Source organism: Symphalangus syndactylus, chromosome 10 (genome assembly GCF_028878055.3).
Source record: "Symphalangus syndactylus isolate Jambi chromosome 10, NHGRI_mSymSyn1-v2.1_pri, whole genome shotgun sequence".
Lineage (NCBI taxonomy): Eukaryota > Metazoa > Chordata > Mammalia > Primates > Hylobatidae > Symphalangus > Symphalangus syndactylus.
In genome coordinates, this window is record NC_072432.2 from 90,407,158 (window position 1) to 90,426,834 (window position 19,677).

Sequence of the window (19,677 nt, forward strand, 5' to 3'; positions counted from 1 at the left end):
TTTTATAAATCACAAACACTCAAAAATCATTGTTATTTCTCCTTCCAGTCAAAAAAATTGTATCAAGATGCATATAAATTAAAAAGGAAATATGTACACATAATAAAAAATATTCATCTAGGCCGGGCGTGGTGGCTCACGCCTATAATCCCAGCACTTTGGGAGGCCGAGGCAGGCGGATCACGAGGTCAGGAGATCGAGACCACCCTGGCTAACACAGTAAAACCTCGTCTCTACTAAAAATACAAAAAATTAGCCGGGCGAGGTGGCAGGCGCCTGTAGTCCCAGCTACGCGGGAGGCTGAGGCAGGAGAATGGCATGAACCCCGGGGGGCGGAGCCTGCAGTAAGCCGAGATCGCGCCACTGCACTCCAGCCTGGGTGAAAGAGCGAGACTCCTTCTCAAAAAAAAAAAAAAAAAAAAAAAAAAAAAAAATTCATCTAGAGTAAGCTGGGTATAAAATAAAATGAAAAGAGCATCTCTCTTAATTCTGATTTTGTGGTCTCCTCTCCAGGGGAAACCACTGTTCACCATTTCTTACGTACACTTCCAAATATTGTGTATGTACATACAACATGCATACATATATAGCTCTCCTTTTTCCCTTCTCACAAATGGAAGTATATCATACACATGGTCTTTCTTTTACCTTAGCTATTTTTACTTAATATATCTTTAAATTTATTCCTCATTAATACATCTGGATCACCTTCATTCTGTTTAACAGCCACCCAGTATGTGGATATACCACAATTATTTACCGAGTTCCCTAGTGATGGGTATTTAGATTGTTACACCCTTTTAAGAACCACCTTCTCTGGCATGCTTTCTGATATATAACTTGGATACGGTCATGGCAGAGAACATGCAATAAAAATCTCCCAGAGAGACAGGGGCTACAGTGGAAACTAAACCAAAGAAATCCTCCCAGGAAGCAGATAAACTACCCAACGAATGTTCTCTACTACCAGGGAAGGGACTCTGCTATTCCTTCCCGTCCAGCAAGATTTGATCATTGCTTTTCCAAGTGGGAATTTTTACTATAATTATCCTTTTCTTTCTCCAACTATGTAATATTGGAGAAGGAGGCATTTCGCCTTTCTTTTAATTTATGAGACCCCATCCTTGGAAGATCTGAAATCACTCTGAAGACCTGGCCTTTCAGCTGAATATTAACTAACTAGATGAGACTTTGGAGGTATTGCTATTGAGGAGGTGGTGAACATATTCTCATTTTGGAAAAAAGAGGGATACTGGGTAGCGGAGGACTGTAGCAAAGACCATTAGTTGATGGAACACAGTCTTTCCAACTATATTCAGGAACATTCAGGGCTATCAGAAATCCAATGTTGTTGGGTACCAACATAATTGGGTTAAAAAAATCTGTATTTTCTGGCTTTGCTACACATGAAATGGCCATGTGATATAGTTTCCCCATTGAGATATAAGCAGAACTCAAAGGGCAGGCTTCACAGGAAAGTGTTTTAAAGGAGTCTTCGCATGTAACGTTTTACTCCTTCTTGACCGGAGCCTAGGGAGTTGTCTTTTGACCATAAGCATACTCTCAGAATGGCTAGGCAGAAGGATAGAAGAACCTGGGTTCCTAATGTCATCTGGGAAATGTCCTGCCAGCCCTGGGTTGCTTACCTCTGTACTTTTCATTTTCTGAGAAAAAAGGACACTCACATTTATTTAGGCCACTCTGTTCCATGTAGTCAAACTCAATCCCTAACTGATATACATAGAATCCTGTAACATACTGAGGAATTAGCCAAATTCACGTCAGAAAAAAGCAGAAGTTTTAAAGAGTCACACCAGGTATTACAGAGAGCTGGATGTATTTAGCAAGTTTACTCAGCCCAACTGCCACAGAGATGCACACATGGGCTGCCTAGACCCACGTCACACTAATCAGTCAGGGCCCACTTTCTCAGGAGTCAGGAGCATGCCTACAAAAGTTTCTTAACACCAAAGCCCAACAGTTACACATGATTTATTGGTTTAGGTCCCAAGATAAAACCTATTTGCCATTTGTATCAACTTCAGTTTCTCTCAGCTCTAGCATTCAGTGATTCTATGACAAAATTATAGCTCTCAAAATGGCGAAAATGAGGTGAATAAAAAGCTTTCTACACATAACAGATAACTCATAGGACCTAATTATACAACACTGGAAAAGACTGAAATACTACAAACCTATCAGTTACTTAATAAAATTATAATATGTAAAAAACAAAAAGCAACTCTTGATAGCATTGGTAAATGAGTAATTATATCATGTCATTGAGAACCAGGATTTTCAGGGAGAAAAGAGCTAAAGATATAAAACTGATGAAGTTAAGTAAAACTCTGAGCTCTGAATTTGATAAAATAAGATTGGCCACAAATTGATAATTGGCTGAAGATGAGTGATGGGAATTTGTTACATTAGCCTTGCTATTTGAAATTTTCTTTTTTTTTTTTTTTTAGTCTCGAGGTGGAGTCTTGCTCTGTCGCCAGGCTGGAGTGCAGTGGCGCAATCTCGGCTCACTACAACCTCTGCCCCCCGGGTTCAAGTGATTCTCCTGCCTCAGCCTCCCGAATAGCTGGGACCACAGGCGCATACCACCATGCCCAGCTAATTTTTGTATTTTTAGTAGAGACGGGGTTTCACCATGTCGGCCAGGATGGTCTTGATCGCTTGACCTCGTGATCAGCCCGCCTCGGCCTCCCAGAGTGCTGGGATTACAGGCGTGAGCTACTGTACCCGGCCAAAATTTTCTATTAATATAAAAGATGTATTAATATTTTTAAAAGCACGTTCTTTTTTTTATTTCAAGACAGGATCTTGCTCTATCGCCCAAGCTGGAGTACAGTGGTGCAATCACAGCTCACTGCAGCCTCGACCTCCTAGGCTCAAGTGATCCTCCCACCTCAGCCTCTCAAGTATACTACTAGGACTACATGTAGCACATGACCCCATGCCTGATTAATATATATATATATTTTTTGAGACGGAGTCTTGCTCTGTCGCCAGGCTGAAGTGCAGTGGTGCGATCTTGGCTTACTGCAACCTCCACCTCCTGGGTTCAAGCGATTCTCCTGCCTCAGCCTCCTGAGTAGCTGGGACTACAGGCGTGTGCCACCATGCCCAGCTAATTTTTGTATTTTTAGTAGAGACGGGGTTTTATCATGTTGGCCAGGATGGCCTCGATCTCCTGACCTCGTGATCTGCCCGCCTCAACCTCCCAAAGTGCTGGAATTACAGGCATGAGCCACTGCGCCCAGCCTTATTTCTTATTTTTTGTAGAGATGAGGTTTCACTTTGTTGCCTAGGCTGGTCTCAAACTCCTGGGCTCAGGTGATCTGCCCAAAGTGCTGGGATTATATGCGTGAGCCACCATGCCTGGCCTAAAAGGACCTTCTTCTCAAAAGTAAGAAACATGTCTTCTTAGTGGTTTTAGTTTATCTGCATTTCCATTTTCAAAAAGAGAATATACAAATAATGGACTGAAATGTCCAATTTAGAAACTCAAAATATATTGCTCAATGTAACGAAATCTCACCTCTGAAAAACAGTGGAAGGCATCTCTGCTACATTCTCAAATTTTGAAGTTAAAATGGACCAAAGCTGAAGTCATTTCAGTGCTTCAAAGCTGCATCCTCTGGCCCATGACCACACACACAAGTGATTTAACTGTGAGTCATGATCTCGACCTAGCCCAGCATTTCTATTCTTACCAGTTTGAGGATGGGTTAAAATAAACAACCTTCCTAATAATAAATCTGACATTCAATGCAGGAAGATAAAACCTGCCACCGAAATGCCTCAAATCAATGCCATTGTACAAGTTGCAGTTGGTATTCCCTTGTCTTCATGTAGCTGTGTATGTTTAACCTAACACTTAACAGAAATGATCAAAAAATAGGTATCTGTTTTTTTCTGTATAAACCCCACAAATCACCAAAGTTAGACTTCATTCCTCCAGAATCTATTTTAGTAAGCTTTCAAGAAACCTGGTATCTTGAACTCTCAATTTTCTAACTTTTCCCCTACCCATTGATAACAGACACTGAGTGAAGACTGTTCTATAAACTGAGAAAGCAAAGAAAGTTCTGAGATAGGTAATGATAGGAGTATATACATTAGGAGTATATACATTCAATCGTAGGCAACCTAACGAAGTCTTCTCTGATTATGCTAAAGGTTTTTTTCCGAGTAGAAAAAATCCCAGTGGAATTGCTTAAACACTGGAGGAAGAAACAAAATAAAATAAAAAACTGGTGGCAGATACCATGATGTAGTCTCTTATACACTGAACTCTGCATTCAAAATATTAAGATTTGGAAATACTTTTAAAACAGGCTCTTTAAAGTTATTTCACCGAAAGGATTCATATGCCAGTACAGTGCAACTGTTTAAGATTATTTAAATATATAAACTCTTATTATGGTATTTACATGGAACTTTTGTTATAAGAGTTGGGAAGTAGGTATCTACTATTTATGAAGGTAATAGCTTTAATTAAAGATCAATCATCTTACTTGCTTCAGCTTTCACTTTGTCCATTTCAGCAAGCAATGCCACTTCTCGATCCATTAAACTAGGAAAAGATGACAAAGGAATAAAAGGTTTGATCAGACACTCAAATACAAAATTAGCACATTATTAATAGTAGAGAAAGACCAGTGAGTTTGTTTGCTAAAAGCATACTAAAAAATAATATTGCATGGACCACATAAAAATTCTGATGTCTTACTCACAACAAAGAATATTTTAAGATTTTCCCATAAATAAAATAAATAGACCCAATTCCCTTTTATATTGCAATATTGGTACATTGCAGTACACCAATCGCTAGAAGGCTAAGAGTTGAGAACCAGCAGATGGCAGTAGCAAGCTACAAAACACATTTTTTAGTAAGCTGTGCTAAAGCAAAAGTCCGTGTGGAAATTACTTACTTAACCATGTATGTACTCACATACATTTTTTTTTTTGAGATGGAGTCTCGCTGTCTCCTAGGCTGGAGTGCAGTGGCGCGACCTTGGCTCACTGCAAGCTCTGCCTCCCGGGTTCACGCCATTCTCCTGCCTCAGCCTCCCAAGTAGCTCGGACTACAGTACAGGCGCCCGCCACCACGCCCGGCTATTTTTTTTGTATTTTTAGCAGAGACGGGGTTTCACCGTGTCAGCCAGGATGGTCTCTATCTCCTGACCTGGTGATCCGCCCGCCTCGGCCTCCCAAAGTGCTGGGATTACAGGCATGAGCCACCGTGCCCGGCCTGTACTCATACTTTTTATATTTATATTTTGGTCTACAAAATTTGATGGCTTTGCATCTAATTAGTTTTTACCAAGCAATATCCCCACTAGGGCATAGTAAGTTTATCCATGATTAGGACTTGTATATCTTCAACAGCTGACCATGGTTGCACCAAGTCCACTTACATTTTAGTACTTAGAATGCAAAGTAGTCAAAAGATAGACATATAGTGTGCTAGTTTCTGAGAAACATATACTAGTAATGAGGAAGGATGGAATTACAGATTTCTGGTAGGCTTTTTACAGAAAAAGAACATTAAATAGGCAATTAGATTCTTTTCCACTGCAAATGTAAATGGTTTATAGGCACATAAAGCTTTTCCATGTTGTTATAAAAGAGCCCACAGCCTTCAATGTATAAGGAGATAGTAGTACCCTAGTATTCAACCTCTGGATGAAAATAATTTTCCTTACCATATCGGTTTTGCTTTGTGGTGGCAAAAAGAAAAAAAATCTAGAATTTTAATACTTGCACAAACATGGAATGTTCCAACTTTCTTCAAATTTGGAGTTCATTCTGATTTCTCCTTTTGAAGGGGAATATAACTACACGGTAAATAAAAGTTCCACTCTTGTTTCTGGTTGTAATCATACATACACACACACACACACACACACACACACACACACACACACACACACACTCTTTCTCTCTCACTCTAATTCAATTTAGCTCAATACATAGTTATGTTAGCACAAAGTAGTTAATGTGGAGACTATGGTGTGAGACATACAAAAATGTCTAAGGCAGGGTCATTTCCTCAAGGAGCAAATCTTTTATATGGAAGTGCCAGAGAACATAGGTTTGATAATCGTTATGCATGATGTTAATAAACAGACTTGTAACTAAACAAATTTGGTTGGCACATTAATCCAAAAGCATCAAACTGGAGAGAAGATACAATTATTGTGGGGTAGCAATACTTTGCTAAGAAAGCATTTCCCAAACCTTGGCAATATTTTGCTCCAAGAACTCTAGCAGCATTGGAATACCTAAAAGACAAAACAAAAGCACAACTGAGACAGGAGCTGCCAGGCCTACAGTTTGACATTACCTCTCTTCTGTTGCCAAATCACCTTAAGATGCAGACACTGTGTCCATCAGATGACAAATCCTTTGTCTCTGACAAAGCTTGTAAAATATTTATTAAAAGACTACAGCAAACAAGGAAGCCTTTTGCAGCTTACAATCTTTATTAGGAGAAGTAGAATGTCAGATGACACTTTTAGCAAGGTCTGCATCACCATAATCAGACTTTTTTGCGGCAATTTGTGCTAGTACATTCTGATAGCATTTTTTTTTTCCCTGTGAGAATGACTAGTGTTCATTTAAATAAACTTTGTTTTTTGATTAACTCAGTGGTGATGACAAGAAATTCATAGGACAGTGCATGGACAACCATATAACCCCTCCATTAAAAAAAAAAAACTAGTTATAATATATCCATCTACCATGTACCCACAAAAATTAAAATTAAAATACATATATTAGCTTATGTCTTCATGCCAAAAAACAATGAAAAGCAGTAAGAACTTCTGTTTCTTTTTGTTTGTTGTTTGTCATGTTGCCATCTATTGATAACATCTAGTGAAAGGTCCTATGATGTCAGCCCAGGGTTAAACAAGAGAATCTGCTAGTTAACTGATGCTGATATATTTCTCAGAGAAAAGGTTGATCAGCATTTATAATTTTCCATTAAAATGTTTACATCTTTAAAATACAAAAATAAATGTCAAAATTTAATAGTAAATTTCTTATTAAAAGCACATCAAAAAAGTAAATAAATTATATAATGGCATTATAGTTTTATAGAAGAATGACCTATTTTTAGGTTATTTATGCTAAAGCATTTAGGGGTGACATGTCGTCTACATCTGCAAATTCCAAATGGTTCCACCAAAATATTATACACACACACAGCAAATACACTGTCATTGTACCATCCTTTCAACTTTTCTATATATCTGAAAGTTTTCATAATAAAAAGTGAAATGTTGGCATCACAAAATAAATGGAGAAGGTGGGACGAGTTCAAAGTGGAAAGTAGGTTAGGTAGAAGGATAACAACATAGGCATTTTTTACAATTAAAAACAATAATCTATTGCAACACAACTTTTAACACAGAAACTTAAGCTAAAGTTTTCCATCTGTTTCTGAGCTAAACAATGGTCCCAGTACGTATGTGTGGCCAAGAGGTTCAAAAGTACCTGTGGTGTGAGGTAATGGTTTTTAGATACCAGAACGGCAGGCAATGAGTCCTCCCAGAGAGTGATGAAAGGCTCATGCAGACTCTCTATTACCTTGCTCACTCCAACACCTCAGGGTACTAAGCTTCTCTCAAGGCTTTCTTGAATGGAAATATGCCATAATAAGCACCAAGCATCTGGCAGACTGGATTCTAAAATTGCTAATGAAATTCAGCTAAATATTGCTGGGAACCTGTTTGGAACAACACTACTTCTTATTAAGCCTGGGCCTTATTCAGGGTTGAGAACTTCCATATCCTTTCTTCAATCATGAAAGATAGATTTGGATGACTGCTCCCTGCTACTAAAGAAAAAGACTGGTAACTAAATGTTCTATATTTCCTTCCTTCCTTTTCAGGACTTCCTTACCATGTTGACATTTGCTCGACTTATTCTATAAGATGTGTGTGTTTTTTTTTTTTGAGATGGAGTCTCGCTCTGGAGTGCAATAGCATGATCTTGGCTCATGGCAACCTCCGCCTCCTGAGTTCAAGTGATTCTCCTGCCTCAGCCTCCCGAGTAGCTGGGACTATGAGCACGCAGCACCATGCCCAGCTAATTTTTCTGTTTTTAGCAGAGATGGGGTTTTGGCATGTTTCCAGGCTGGTCTCAAACTCCTGGCTTCAAGTGATCTGCCTGCCTGGGATTACAGGCATGAGCCACTGCACCCAGCCAATTTATTCTAAAGCTTTTGCATAATTTAGTTGCTCAGAATAGTTGTTACTGAAGCATCCCCATTCATATCTCTAACACATATTGTGTCCGTCATTTGAAGCAAGTCCTCTAATTAATATACAGATATCTAACATGCAGTTAGAGATTCTAGCTCTTGCCTTCAATAATTTATTGGTACCAAAAAATTGTTAATTATTTGTTTATGACTGTTGCATTAGAAAAATAATATTAAAATGGAAATGCAACTCTTGACAATTCCACAGGTCAATTATTTCAAGGAATAATACGCAAAACCATTCAATAATATTGTCAGAAAACATTTGTACTCAATTTTATTTGCTCAAAATCTAGAATCTTTTTTTTTTTTTTTTTTTTTGAGACAGGTTCTCACTGTCGCCCAGGCTGGAGTACAGTGGCACCATCAAGACTCACGGCCAACCTCCGCCTCCTGGGCTCAAGCAATCCTCCCACCTCAGCCCTCTAAGTAGCTGGGACTACAGGCACGAGCTACCACGCCCAGCTAATTTTTTGTAGAGATGGGGGTTTCACCATGTTGCCTAGGCTGGTCTCGAACTGCTGAGCTCAAGCGATCCATCCACATCAGCCTCCCAAAGTACTAGGATTATAGGCATGAGCCGCTGTACCTGGACTATTTTTTTTTTTTTTTTTTAAGACAGGGTCTTGCTCTGTCACCTAGGCTGGAATGCAGTGACATAATCATAGCTCACTGCATCCTTGACCTCCTGGGCTCAAGCAATCCTCCTGCTCAGCTTCCTGATAGCTAGGATTAAAGGTGCATGCTACCACACTTGGCTAATTAAAAAAAATATATATATAGAGGCAGGGGTCTCACTATGTTGCCCAGGCTGGTCTTGAACTCCTGGTTTCAGGTGATTCTCTCGCCTTGGCCTCCCAAAGTGCTGGGATTATAGGTATGAGCCACCATGCATGGCCTTAAAACCTATTTATTCTAATTCCACTAACCAACCAAGCAAAAATTCAGGCAAAGCCAATGCATACGCCTTTTTTTCTTTGAGACGGTTTCCTCTTTCCATATAAAATAACCAAAAAAGAGAATTGCCAATAGTTTTTTTCCTTTTTTTTTTTTTTTTTGAGTCTTGCTCTGTCGCCCAGGCTGGAGTGCAGTGACGCAATCTTGGCTCACTGCAACCTCTGCCTCCAGGGTTCAAGCGATTCTCGTGCCTCAGCCTCCCGAGTAGCTGGGATTACAGGTGTGCACTACTCATGCCCAGCTAATTTTTCTATTTTTAGTAGAGACAGGTTTCACCATGTTGCCCAGGCTGGTCTTGAACTCCTGACCTCAAGCAATCCACCCACCTCAGCCTCCCCAAAAGGCCAGGCGCTGTGGCTCACGCCTATAATCACAGCACTCTGGGAGGCCAAGGCCAGAGGATCACTTGAGGCCAGGAGTTCGAGACTAGCCTGGCCAATATGATGAAACCCTGTCTCTACTAGAAGTACAAAAATGTGGCATGCGCCTGTAATCCCAGCTGCATGGGAGACTCAGGCAGGAGAATCACTTGAACCCAGGAGGCAAGGGTTGCACTGAGCCGAGATCGTTTCACTGCACTCCAGCCTCAGTGACAGAGGGAGACTGTCTCAAAAAAAAACAAGTTAGAATGTGAACATAAGCCACAGTTCTCATGTGACAGGCTTTCAATGGAGTAACCTTTCTTTCTGTTCTTTTCCAATGGTCAAAAGCACCTCAGTTACAAGCTAATCCAGGAGATCATGTGACTCGATGATATTTTATAATCTGCTTAAGGTAAAAGAACCAGTAACAATCTGTATTGCTAAGGAGTATGTTGTTCAAGTTTTTTTGTTTTTTTGAGACAGAGTCTCACTCTGTTGCCCAGGCCAGAGTGCAGTGGCATGATCTTGGCTCACTGCAACCTCTGCGTCCCCGGTTCAAGCAATTTTCCTGTCTCAGCCTCCCAAGTAGTGGGGACTACAGGCGCACGCCACCACGCCCAGCTAATTTTTGTATTTTTAGGAGAAACGGGGTTTCACTTTGTTGGTCAGGCTGGTCTCAAACCCCTGACCTCAGGTGATCCACCCGCCAAAGTGCTGAGATTACAGGCATGAGCTACCACGCCTGGCCTCAAGTTTTAGGTTGGTTACAAAAAAAAAAAAAAAAATTGCTGAGCCAGGGCCAGGCAGAGTGGCTCATGCCTGCTATCCCAGCACTTGGGGAGGTCGAGGTGGGAGGATCACTTGAGCCCAGGAGGTCAACACCAGACTGGGTAACAAAGTGGGATCTTGTCTCTCCAAAAACATAAAAATTAAAATAAAACAAAATAAAAATGGCTGGAGTGTTAAGCCCCCTTAGTGAGTGGCTGACCAGATCCTCATTTGAAACTGTGATTTTGGCTGGGCACAGTGGCTCATGCCTGTAATCCCAGTACTTTGGGAGGTCGAGGCAGGCGGATCACCTGAGGTCAGGAGTTTGAGACCAGCCTGGCCAACACGGTGAAACCTGTCTCTACTAAAAATACAAAATTTAGCCAGGTGTAGTGGCACACGCCTGTAATTCTAGCTACTCGGGAGGGTGAGGCAGGAGAATCGCTTGAACCCGGGAGGCAGAGGTAGCAGTGAACCGATATTGCGCCACTACATTCCGGCCCGGGAGACAGAATGAGACTCAGTCTAAAAAAAAAAAGAAACTGGAATTATGACACCAATGTCTAAAAGCTCCAGAAACCAGAGAAAGGTGAAAACATGTGGCGTAGGAAGGTAAACACTGCAGAATAAAGCAAACAGGAATACGTGGTAAGACAGAAAACCAAATAACGGTGTAGTGTAAAAGTATCTTTGGGTAAAATATTTTTGTGCCCTTCTTTCTCACCTATAACATGAACGTAATACCACAAGTGATAATGTTATATAGATTAGAAGCACTATACATAAAAGTTACTGACATACAATAAAAGCTTAGTGAGCTCAGTAAATAGCAGCAGTAATTATTTTAATTCCTGTATTCACCTTGATTTCTCAGTTTCAGCAGAATATCTCTTTAGTAAAATGCAATCGTATTAACTGGTAAATCATTATACATTCCAGATTCATTGTACAGAAATTATTAAATAAACATGTATACACACTAACACAGTGTAGGCAGTTATGAAATGATGAATCAAACTAATTTTAAGTGAAAAGAACACATTGAAATTACACTCTCACTACGATTACAACTATTCAAGAATATGTATGAATATACATAAGGAACACAAGGGAACGCAGAAAATAAAAATTACTTATGTGTTAAGGTGGTAGAATTTTGAGTTTTACTTACATCTAATAAAACAATTATAATTATGGGCAATATAGTAAAAATAAGAGGGAATAATGAAATCTTTAAAAAAGGGAAAAACAAAATTCAGATCCCACCATCAAATGCTCTCATTATACCTCAGCCTCTGACTTCATCCCTCGCTACTTTCACTATTGCCCCATAGCAACAGCTAGACTGTGTGTGGTCCCTATGTGTCCCTTCTATGCCTCTGCTCATATCTCTGAAATGCAGTGTTCCAGTGTAAATACCATGCTTTTTACATGGCTTGATAATGATTCATTTCCCCAAAGAAATATTTTCTAATTAACCCCACCCTACAGTGACCCTGCCTTTAATCTTAAAACCTTTCCCGCTACTCTGATCTGACCTGAAGAATACCAGAATCACAAGGCACTACAAGTTGTGACTTAAGAATAATAGTGATTTAGGACCTTCTGAATCACAAAATCAAAAGAACATTGGATATTCAGATGGAGTATGCTTATAGTTTTGCTTTATTGAATTTGAAAAATACTTTCATAGGCTCAGCCTAAATCCTGGTGCTTCTCATCCTAGCCTGTTTCATAATGACTAAGTTCCTTAGTCCCTAAATTCTCCTACATTGGGGTTTCTCTGTTACATAGCCTTTAAGCTGAAGAGTAAACAATACAGATGCTCCTCAGCTTACAACGGGGTTATGTCCCAATAAACCCACTGTAAATCGCAATTTTTTTTTTTTTTTTAAAGAGACAGGGTCTTGCTCTGTCACCCAGGGTGGGAGTACAGTGGCACGATCATGGCCCACTGCAGCCTCCACTTCCTGGGCTCAAGTGATCCTCTTGAGTAGCTGGACTATGGGCACGTGTCATTGCGCCCAGTTAATTTTGTTACTTTATGTAAAGATGGGATCTCATTATGTTGCCTAGGCTGGTCTTGAACTCCTGGACTCAAGTAATCCTCCTGCCTTGGCCTCTGATATGGTTTGGCTGTGTCCCCACCCAAATCTCACCTTCAACTGTAATAATCCCCAAGTGTCAAGGGTGGGGCCAGGTGAAGATAACTGAATCATAGGGGTGGTTCCCCCATACTGCTGTTGTGGTAGTAAGTCTCAAAAGATCTGATGGTTTTATAAATGAGAGTTCCCTTGCACAAGCTCTCTTGGCTGCTACCATGTAAGATGTGACTTTGCTCCTCCTTTGCCTTCAGCCATGATTGTGAGGCCTTCCCAGCCATGTAGAACTGTGAGTCAATTAAACCTCTTTCCTTGATAAATTACCCAGTCTCGAGTATGTCTTTATTAGCAGCGTGAGAACAGACGAATACAGCCTCCCAAAGTGCTGGGATTACAGGGATGTGCAAATTGAAAATATCTTAAGTTGATAATGCATTTAATATACTTAACCTATTGAACATCAAAGCTTAGCCTAGCCTACCTTAAACATGCTCAGAACATTTATATTAGCCTGCAGGTGGGCAAAGTCATCTAACACAACACCTATTTTATAATGAAGTGTTGAATATCTGATGTAATTTATTAAACACTACACTGAAAGTGAAAAACAAAATGGTTGTATGGGTATACAAAGTATGCTTTCTACTGAATGTGTATCACTTTCATACCATCATAAAGTCAGAAAATTGTTAAGTTGAACCATCATAAGTAGGGAACTGTCTGTAATATAATATGTGCCAACAGTCTCTAGCCTTGCCAAGCTTTAGTGGGGGAAGTGAGCCATCAATGAGGTATGAGATGAAAATCATAGGTTAATGAGTCTGAATATATACATTCAAATATTGGATCTGCAACTTATGTTAGGCAAATTGCTTAACCTAAGAAATACATTTATTTTCAGTAAAACAGAATTAGCAATACCTACTTTGTGGAAAAGAAATCAGGATTAAAAAAATCCAATAATATAACGGAACAGGTTCAGTAAAATATTCTTCATGTTATTACAGGTTGAGCATTCCTAATCCAAAATGCTTCAAAAGCTGTACTTTTTTCAGCACTGACATGACACTGAAAGAAAATACTCATTGGAGCAGTTTGGATTTTGAATTTTTAGATTAGGGATGCTCAACTAGTTTCTGCAGACATTTCAAAATCTGAAAAAAATAAAAATAAAAAACCTAAAACATTTCTAGTCCTAAGCATTTCAGATAAGGGATACTCAACCTGTAATTATTTTCACAGATGGTTAGAGTTAAATTTTAAATAAAAAAAATCAAGAACCATGGTGTCAAGTACTAGTAGAAACAAGACATCAACATACTAAGCTTCAAAAACCAAAGAATGATTTAGAACTACAGTGCTATGTACATTTTTGATAATACACATTACATTAGCACATTCCTTTATTTCTACACATTTTAGATATTTTTGGAGATAACATTTTGGAGGTAGTTTGGTTCATACAATGATTCCTAAGTTTTCAGCATCTATATGTGGCCTTTAAGTATAAGGACTTAAAAGCCTTTGGTAAGACTAAGCTTGATTTAACGTTAAAAAAAAGGTCTGGCCTGGGCAAGGTGGCTCACACCTGTAATCCCAGCACTCTGGGAGGCTGAAGCAGGAGGACCGCTTGAGCCCAGGAGTTCAAAACCAGCCTGGGCAATGTGGCAAAACCCCATCTCTACAAAAGATACAAAAATTAGCTGGGCGTGGTTGCACCCACCTTGTAGTCCCAGCTACTCAAGAGGCTGAGGTGGGAGGATCCCTTGAGCCTGGGAGGCTGTAGTCAGACATGATGGTACTACTACACTCCAGGATGGGCAACAGAGACCCTGTCTCAAAAAAAAAAAAAAAAAAAAAAAAAAAAAAAAAAAAAAAAAAAAAAAAAAAAGAAAGAAAGAAAGAAAGAAAAGAAACAGAAAAAAAAAAAAAGCCAATAAAAGGACATAGAGGAATCAGGAAAAATTTCAAAATCTTAACCATAAACTTACATGACTTTCTGTGATGTATAATGTCAAATTTCTTGATAATCTTTTTCTCTTACCCATTTCTCCTTTTAAAAAATACCTTTTGACTTTCATAAAATTGAAACTTTTTATTTAAAAGAGAAGCTGAGTGTGTATCCCGTTGGCATTTTTCATCAACACCTTATATGACAGTCTTCCAAAGGAGTTTATATACTCTAGCTTCATGTTCCACTCCATATCCTGCCTCCTTAATATCCTTAAACTTAAGTCAACCAGCAGCTCCAACAATGAAAAGCAGACAAATATTATTAATTAACAAGAAAAGTAAACTTGAGTCTAGAGATGATTATTGCTAAGTCACCAATAAGAAGAAATTTTAAGTTTTATACGTTAGAATGCTTCTGAGTTTACCTTTCTATAGGTGTGTCAGTTTTTATTCCGCATCAAAGTGAAAGGAGTTATCTGTATAATTTCCCTAGTGCCCTGTCAGGGGTAATGTACTTTTACTGGGGCAAATCTGTTAGAACTGTTTGCTTTTCTTTTATGCTATAACCAACACAGAAATGTCTTTCTAATTGACATTAACTCTAAGCTGTGGTTTGGTGCCAAATGGAGTTAGCTCACTTGCCAATTATATCTTCAAGTAGCGGCTACAAGGAACATTGAAATAAGGTGGTTTATAAACTCAATCAACCAGAGCAAAGGGCTTTATACTAGCAGGAAAGGGCTGGTAATCTCTTTCCTCAAGTTAAATTGACCTGGTTGTTACGTCAGCTAATCAATCCTAAATACACAGTTCCCAGGTAGGAAACCATTTCATTTGTCATTTATTGAAGGAGGCTCCTCCTGGCTGGGTTCCAAGTCAGCAGGAATTCACAAATCTCTCTCCCGGAACTGTGTTTCCTGGTTCAAGCTTGTTCCGAATGGAATCAGATCCTGTGACTAAGTAATCAGTAAGCTGAACAATCATGGAGACCAGAGGCTTATCAAAGCAAAGTTGTGATGACCTACGACACTTAGCTCTTTCTTTCTTTCTTCTTTTTTTTTTGAGACAGAGTCTTGCTCTGTCGCCCAGGCTGGAGTGCAGTGGCGCAATCTTGGCTCACTGCAAGCTCCTCCTCCTAGGTTCACGCCATTCTCCTGCCTCAGCCTCCCGAGTAGCTGGGACTACAGGCGCCAGCCACCATACCCAGCTAACTTTTTGTATTTTTAGTAGAGACAGGGTTTCACCTTGTTAGCCAGGATGGTCTCCATCTCCTGACCTCGTGATCCACCCGCCTCAGCCTCCCAAAGTGCTGGGATTACAGGCATGAGCCACCGCGCCCGGCTCTTTCTTTTTTTTTTTTTTGAGATGGAGTCTCACCCTATCGTCCAGGCTGGAGTGCAATGGCACGATCTCAGCTCACTGCAACCTCCACCTCCTGGGTTCAAGCGATTCTCCTGCTTCAGCCTCCCTAGTAGCTGGGATTACAGGTGCACGCCACCACGCCCAGCTAATTTTTGAATGTTTAGTAGAGATGGGGTTTCACCATGTTGGCCAAGCTGGTCTCGAACTCCTGACCTTGTGATCCGCCCGCCTTGGCCTCCCAAAGTGCTGGGATTCAGGCATGAGCCACTGTGCCCAGCCAGCTCTTTATTTTCTAAACAAGCCAACAATATCTTATATGACAAGAATGCGGTGCAAAGGGCATGGTACTTCCTCCTAGAGGTTCAGAAAGGGGAAAAATAGTTACCTAAAAGAATTTCCAGAAGTTAGACCTTGATTTAAGGAGAGTTTGGAGAAATGGTGGGATTTAGATAAATACAGAGGAATAGGAGAACATTTTCAGGCTGGGAAAGTGGCATTAACTAGTAGATGGAAGAGGAAATGTGAATGTTAAGTTTTGAGACGATGAGTAATCTGGCAGGAGCAAAAATATGTGTCAAGAAAAACAGAAGACAGCCGGGCGCAGTGGCTCATGGCTGTAATCCCAGGACTTTGGGAGGCCTAGATGAGAGGATTGCTTGGGCCCAGGAATTGGTGACCAGCCTGGGCAATATGGTGAAACCTCATCTCTACAAAAAATTAAAAAATTAGCCAGATGTGGTGGCACATGCTTGTAGTCCCAGTTACTAGGGAGGCTGAGGGTGGGAGGATGGCTTGAGTCCAGGAGGTGGAGGTTGCAGTGAGCCATGACTGTGCCACTGCACTCCAGCCTGGGTGACAGAGCCAGACCCTGTCTCAAACAAACAGAGAAAAACAGAAGACATGACATTAAATTCCTAGCCATAAAACCTGAAAAGTAAAACTTAGAGTTCAGGACAAGGCATGGGTAGACTAAGATGAATTATCTAGCCCCAAAGTAAGTTTTGGTTCTGATGATTTAACTTTTTGGAGGCATTATTTCATTTTGATTAATTACTCCTCTGCAATTCCAGAGACCAGGAGGACTGAGGGGACCTAGACTCTCCTCTATCTCTTATATGTTGTGGCAAAAGTGACTAGACTAAATTTGTGAACAGAGACACAGTTAGGTATAACCGGAGGGAACAGTCTACAGGCAGCAAGAAAGCATGGATGGTTTGTTTGTTCTTTTCATGAACACTTCCTGTCATATTTCAGATCTAGACAGTTACTAAAAATAAGTATAATGAACAAGTTCTAAGTCTCAAAACATCAACCTAGCTGCTTGTCTTCCTGTCATTTTAATATGGTGCTTAAATCTTTTCTAGTTTCAAAAAAATCCCTTATAAAATACCTCCCACAAAGAAGCTAGAGTTTAAACATCTGTTAACACCAGCTGGGCACGGTGACTCACTCCTGTAATCCAGCACTTTAGGAGGCAGAGATGGGCAGATCACCTGAGGTCAGGAGTTCGAGACCAGCCTGGCCAACATGGTGAAACCCCGTCTCTACTAAAAACACACAAAAAATTAGCCGGGCATGGTGGCACATGCCTGTAGTCCCAGCTACTCTGGGAGGCTGAGGCAGGAGAATCACTGGAACCTGGGAGGCGGAGGTTGCAGTGAGCCAAGATTGGGCCATTCCACTCCAGCCTAGACGACAGAGAGAGACTCCGTCTCAAAAAACAAAACAAAACAAAACAAAACAAAAAAATAAATATCAGTTAACACCTTAATATCTAACAGTTAAAACAGCTTTAGTGTTCCAGGAAACATTAGAATATTGCTATGGTTTGAATGTGATCCCCAAAGCTCGTGTGTTGGAAACTTAATCCTCAATGCTACAGTGGTGAGAGGTGGGACCTTTAAGAGATGATTAGGTCATGAGGGGAGAGTCCCACAGATAAATTAATTTTGTTATTGAGAGAGTAGGTTCATTAGAAAATTGAGTTTGGCCCTCTCTGGCTGTCCCATGCATGCTCCCTTGTCCTTCTGCCATCTGCCATGGAATGACACAGCAAGGTCCTTGCCAAGATGTGGGCCCCTTGACCTTGAATTTCTCAGACTCCAAAACTGTAAAAAATAAATCTCTATTCATTATAAATTACCCAGCTTCAGGCAGATCACTTGAGCCCAGGAGTTCAAGACTGGCCTGGACAACATAGTGAGACCACATCTCTACAAAATATTTAAAAATTAAAAAATGAGCCAGGTGTGGTGGTACATGCCTGTAGTACCAGCTACTTGGGAGGCTGAGGTGGGAGGATTGCTGGAGCCCAGGAGGCTGAGGCTACAGTGAGATGTGATCATGCCATAGCATTCCAGCCTGGGTGACAGACAGAGCAAGACCCTATCTCAAAAAACAATAATAATAATAATTAATAAAAGGCCACTTTATTGGAGTGGCATACATTAAAAAGGATGGAAGAAGGTAGGAAAGCAAAGACAGATTTTTTCTACTTTATAATTTTGTTTAAAAACATCATGTCATTTGTTATGGGATCTTGGTTTAAAAGGAGACTTTAGAGTATATGATCTACTCTATAATTATGTGTCCCTTTTCAAACAATATTAAACTCTGGCTCATTTCTACAGCATTGTTGAGTTATCTGTACCATTCTCACACTGTGACCAAGAGAAATAGAACAAAGCAGAAAGCTAAATATACCATAGGATTTATAAGTCTCTCCCACTATGTAGTTAGTCATGAATGAAAGAACTTGGGGAATGGCTGACCATCTTTATATTTATATATGATCATTTTTATGCTACTGATATCAAATGCAGCTTAACTTACCAGCTCTCCAATTCAGCAAAGGCTTGTTTCATTTTCTTAATGGAGGCATCCATCTCTTCTTTAACTACTACTCGATACCGTGCAAGAGACACTGTGCAGCGCTGGAGGTCTTTTACAGATTTTTCAATATTGGAACCTTGGGGAAAAAAACCGAAAGATTAAAAAAAAAAGAATAATTATATAGGTAACTTGAAAGTTGGATCTGAACACCAAAGCCAAATGTCATGTAGACTAAGAATCTTCCCTAAATAACCACCTTCTCCAATGAGAAAAACATGTTTTTATAGATTTTTGGAAAAAAAAAAGGATCCTGGTCAAGATGGAATAATAATAATTGGATTTATTCTTCTATCTTAAACAACTAAAAACATACAAAGACAACATATATGAAACAATGGTTTTCAGACAATGTGTAACAGGTAGTACTTTTCCCCAGACAACAGAAACAAATGAAGTGAGGCCTATGATTGCCCCAACTTGTTGCCTCAATAGTTTCTAGGCTACAATGCAGGGAGGAGAAATCCCAAACAGCCTGGTGGACTCCCTGAATTGAAGGGACAAAATTGGAAATTTGGAGAGGCCAAGATGGCTGAAATTCTGGGGCAGAGTATTGGTGAGGAAAGAGCTACACACAAGAGAGCTGCACAGAGATCCACAGAGGACTCTGAGTGTGGACCAGTGCATGAGTATAAAGAAACTACCCAAGACTGGAAAGACAACAGGCAAAAAAACAAAATAAAACAAAACAAAACAAAAAAACTAGGCAGAACAATCCCCAGAGCTCACCAGGCCAGGGACAGTTTGTGCTCACACCAGCCAGAGTGGAAAAATCTCACAATATATGGCAGGCAGAGTAGTTGGAAGGATACTGCCTCAGCAACAGGGCAAAATTAGCTCTAAACAAAAGGCTGCTCTAGTCCCACCTAAAAAAGCTTAAAAGAAACAGAAAAATATGACCTATAAGGAAGAGAAAAAATCAATCACAGAGGCAGATGCGGAAATGACACAGATGATAGAATTGAGTAGAAAAGGACATCAAACAGCTATTATAATTAGATACCAT

The 19,677-nt window shown here is 40.1% G+C and overlaps 1 protein-coding gene across 7 annotated transcripts in view; it reads right to left on the reverse strand.

Annotated features, from left to right (window-relative positions):
- SPATS2 (spermatogenesis associated serine rich 2) overlaps nt 1–19,677 on the reverse strand; it is a 166,065-nt gene that overhangs the window by 8,840 nt on the left and 137,548 nt on the right. For all 7 annotated transcript variants that reach the window (XM_063610569.1, XM_055295002.2, XM_063610565.1 and 4 more), the window contains 2 exons: nt 18,615–18,750; nt 4,524–4,582 (listed from right to left, as the gene is read on the reverse strand). In XM_063610569.1, the coding sequence (XP_063466639.1) occupies nt 4,524–4,582; nt 18,615–18,750 (195 nt within the window). The remainder of the gene's footprint in view (nt 1–4,523; nt 4,583–18,614; nt 18,751–19,677) is intronic.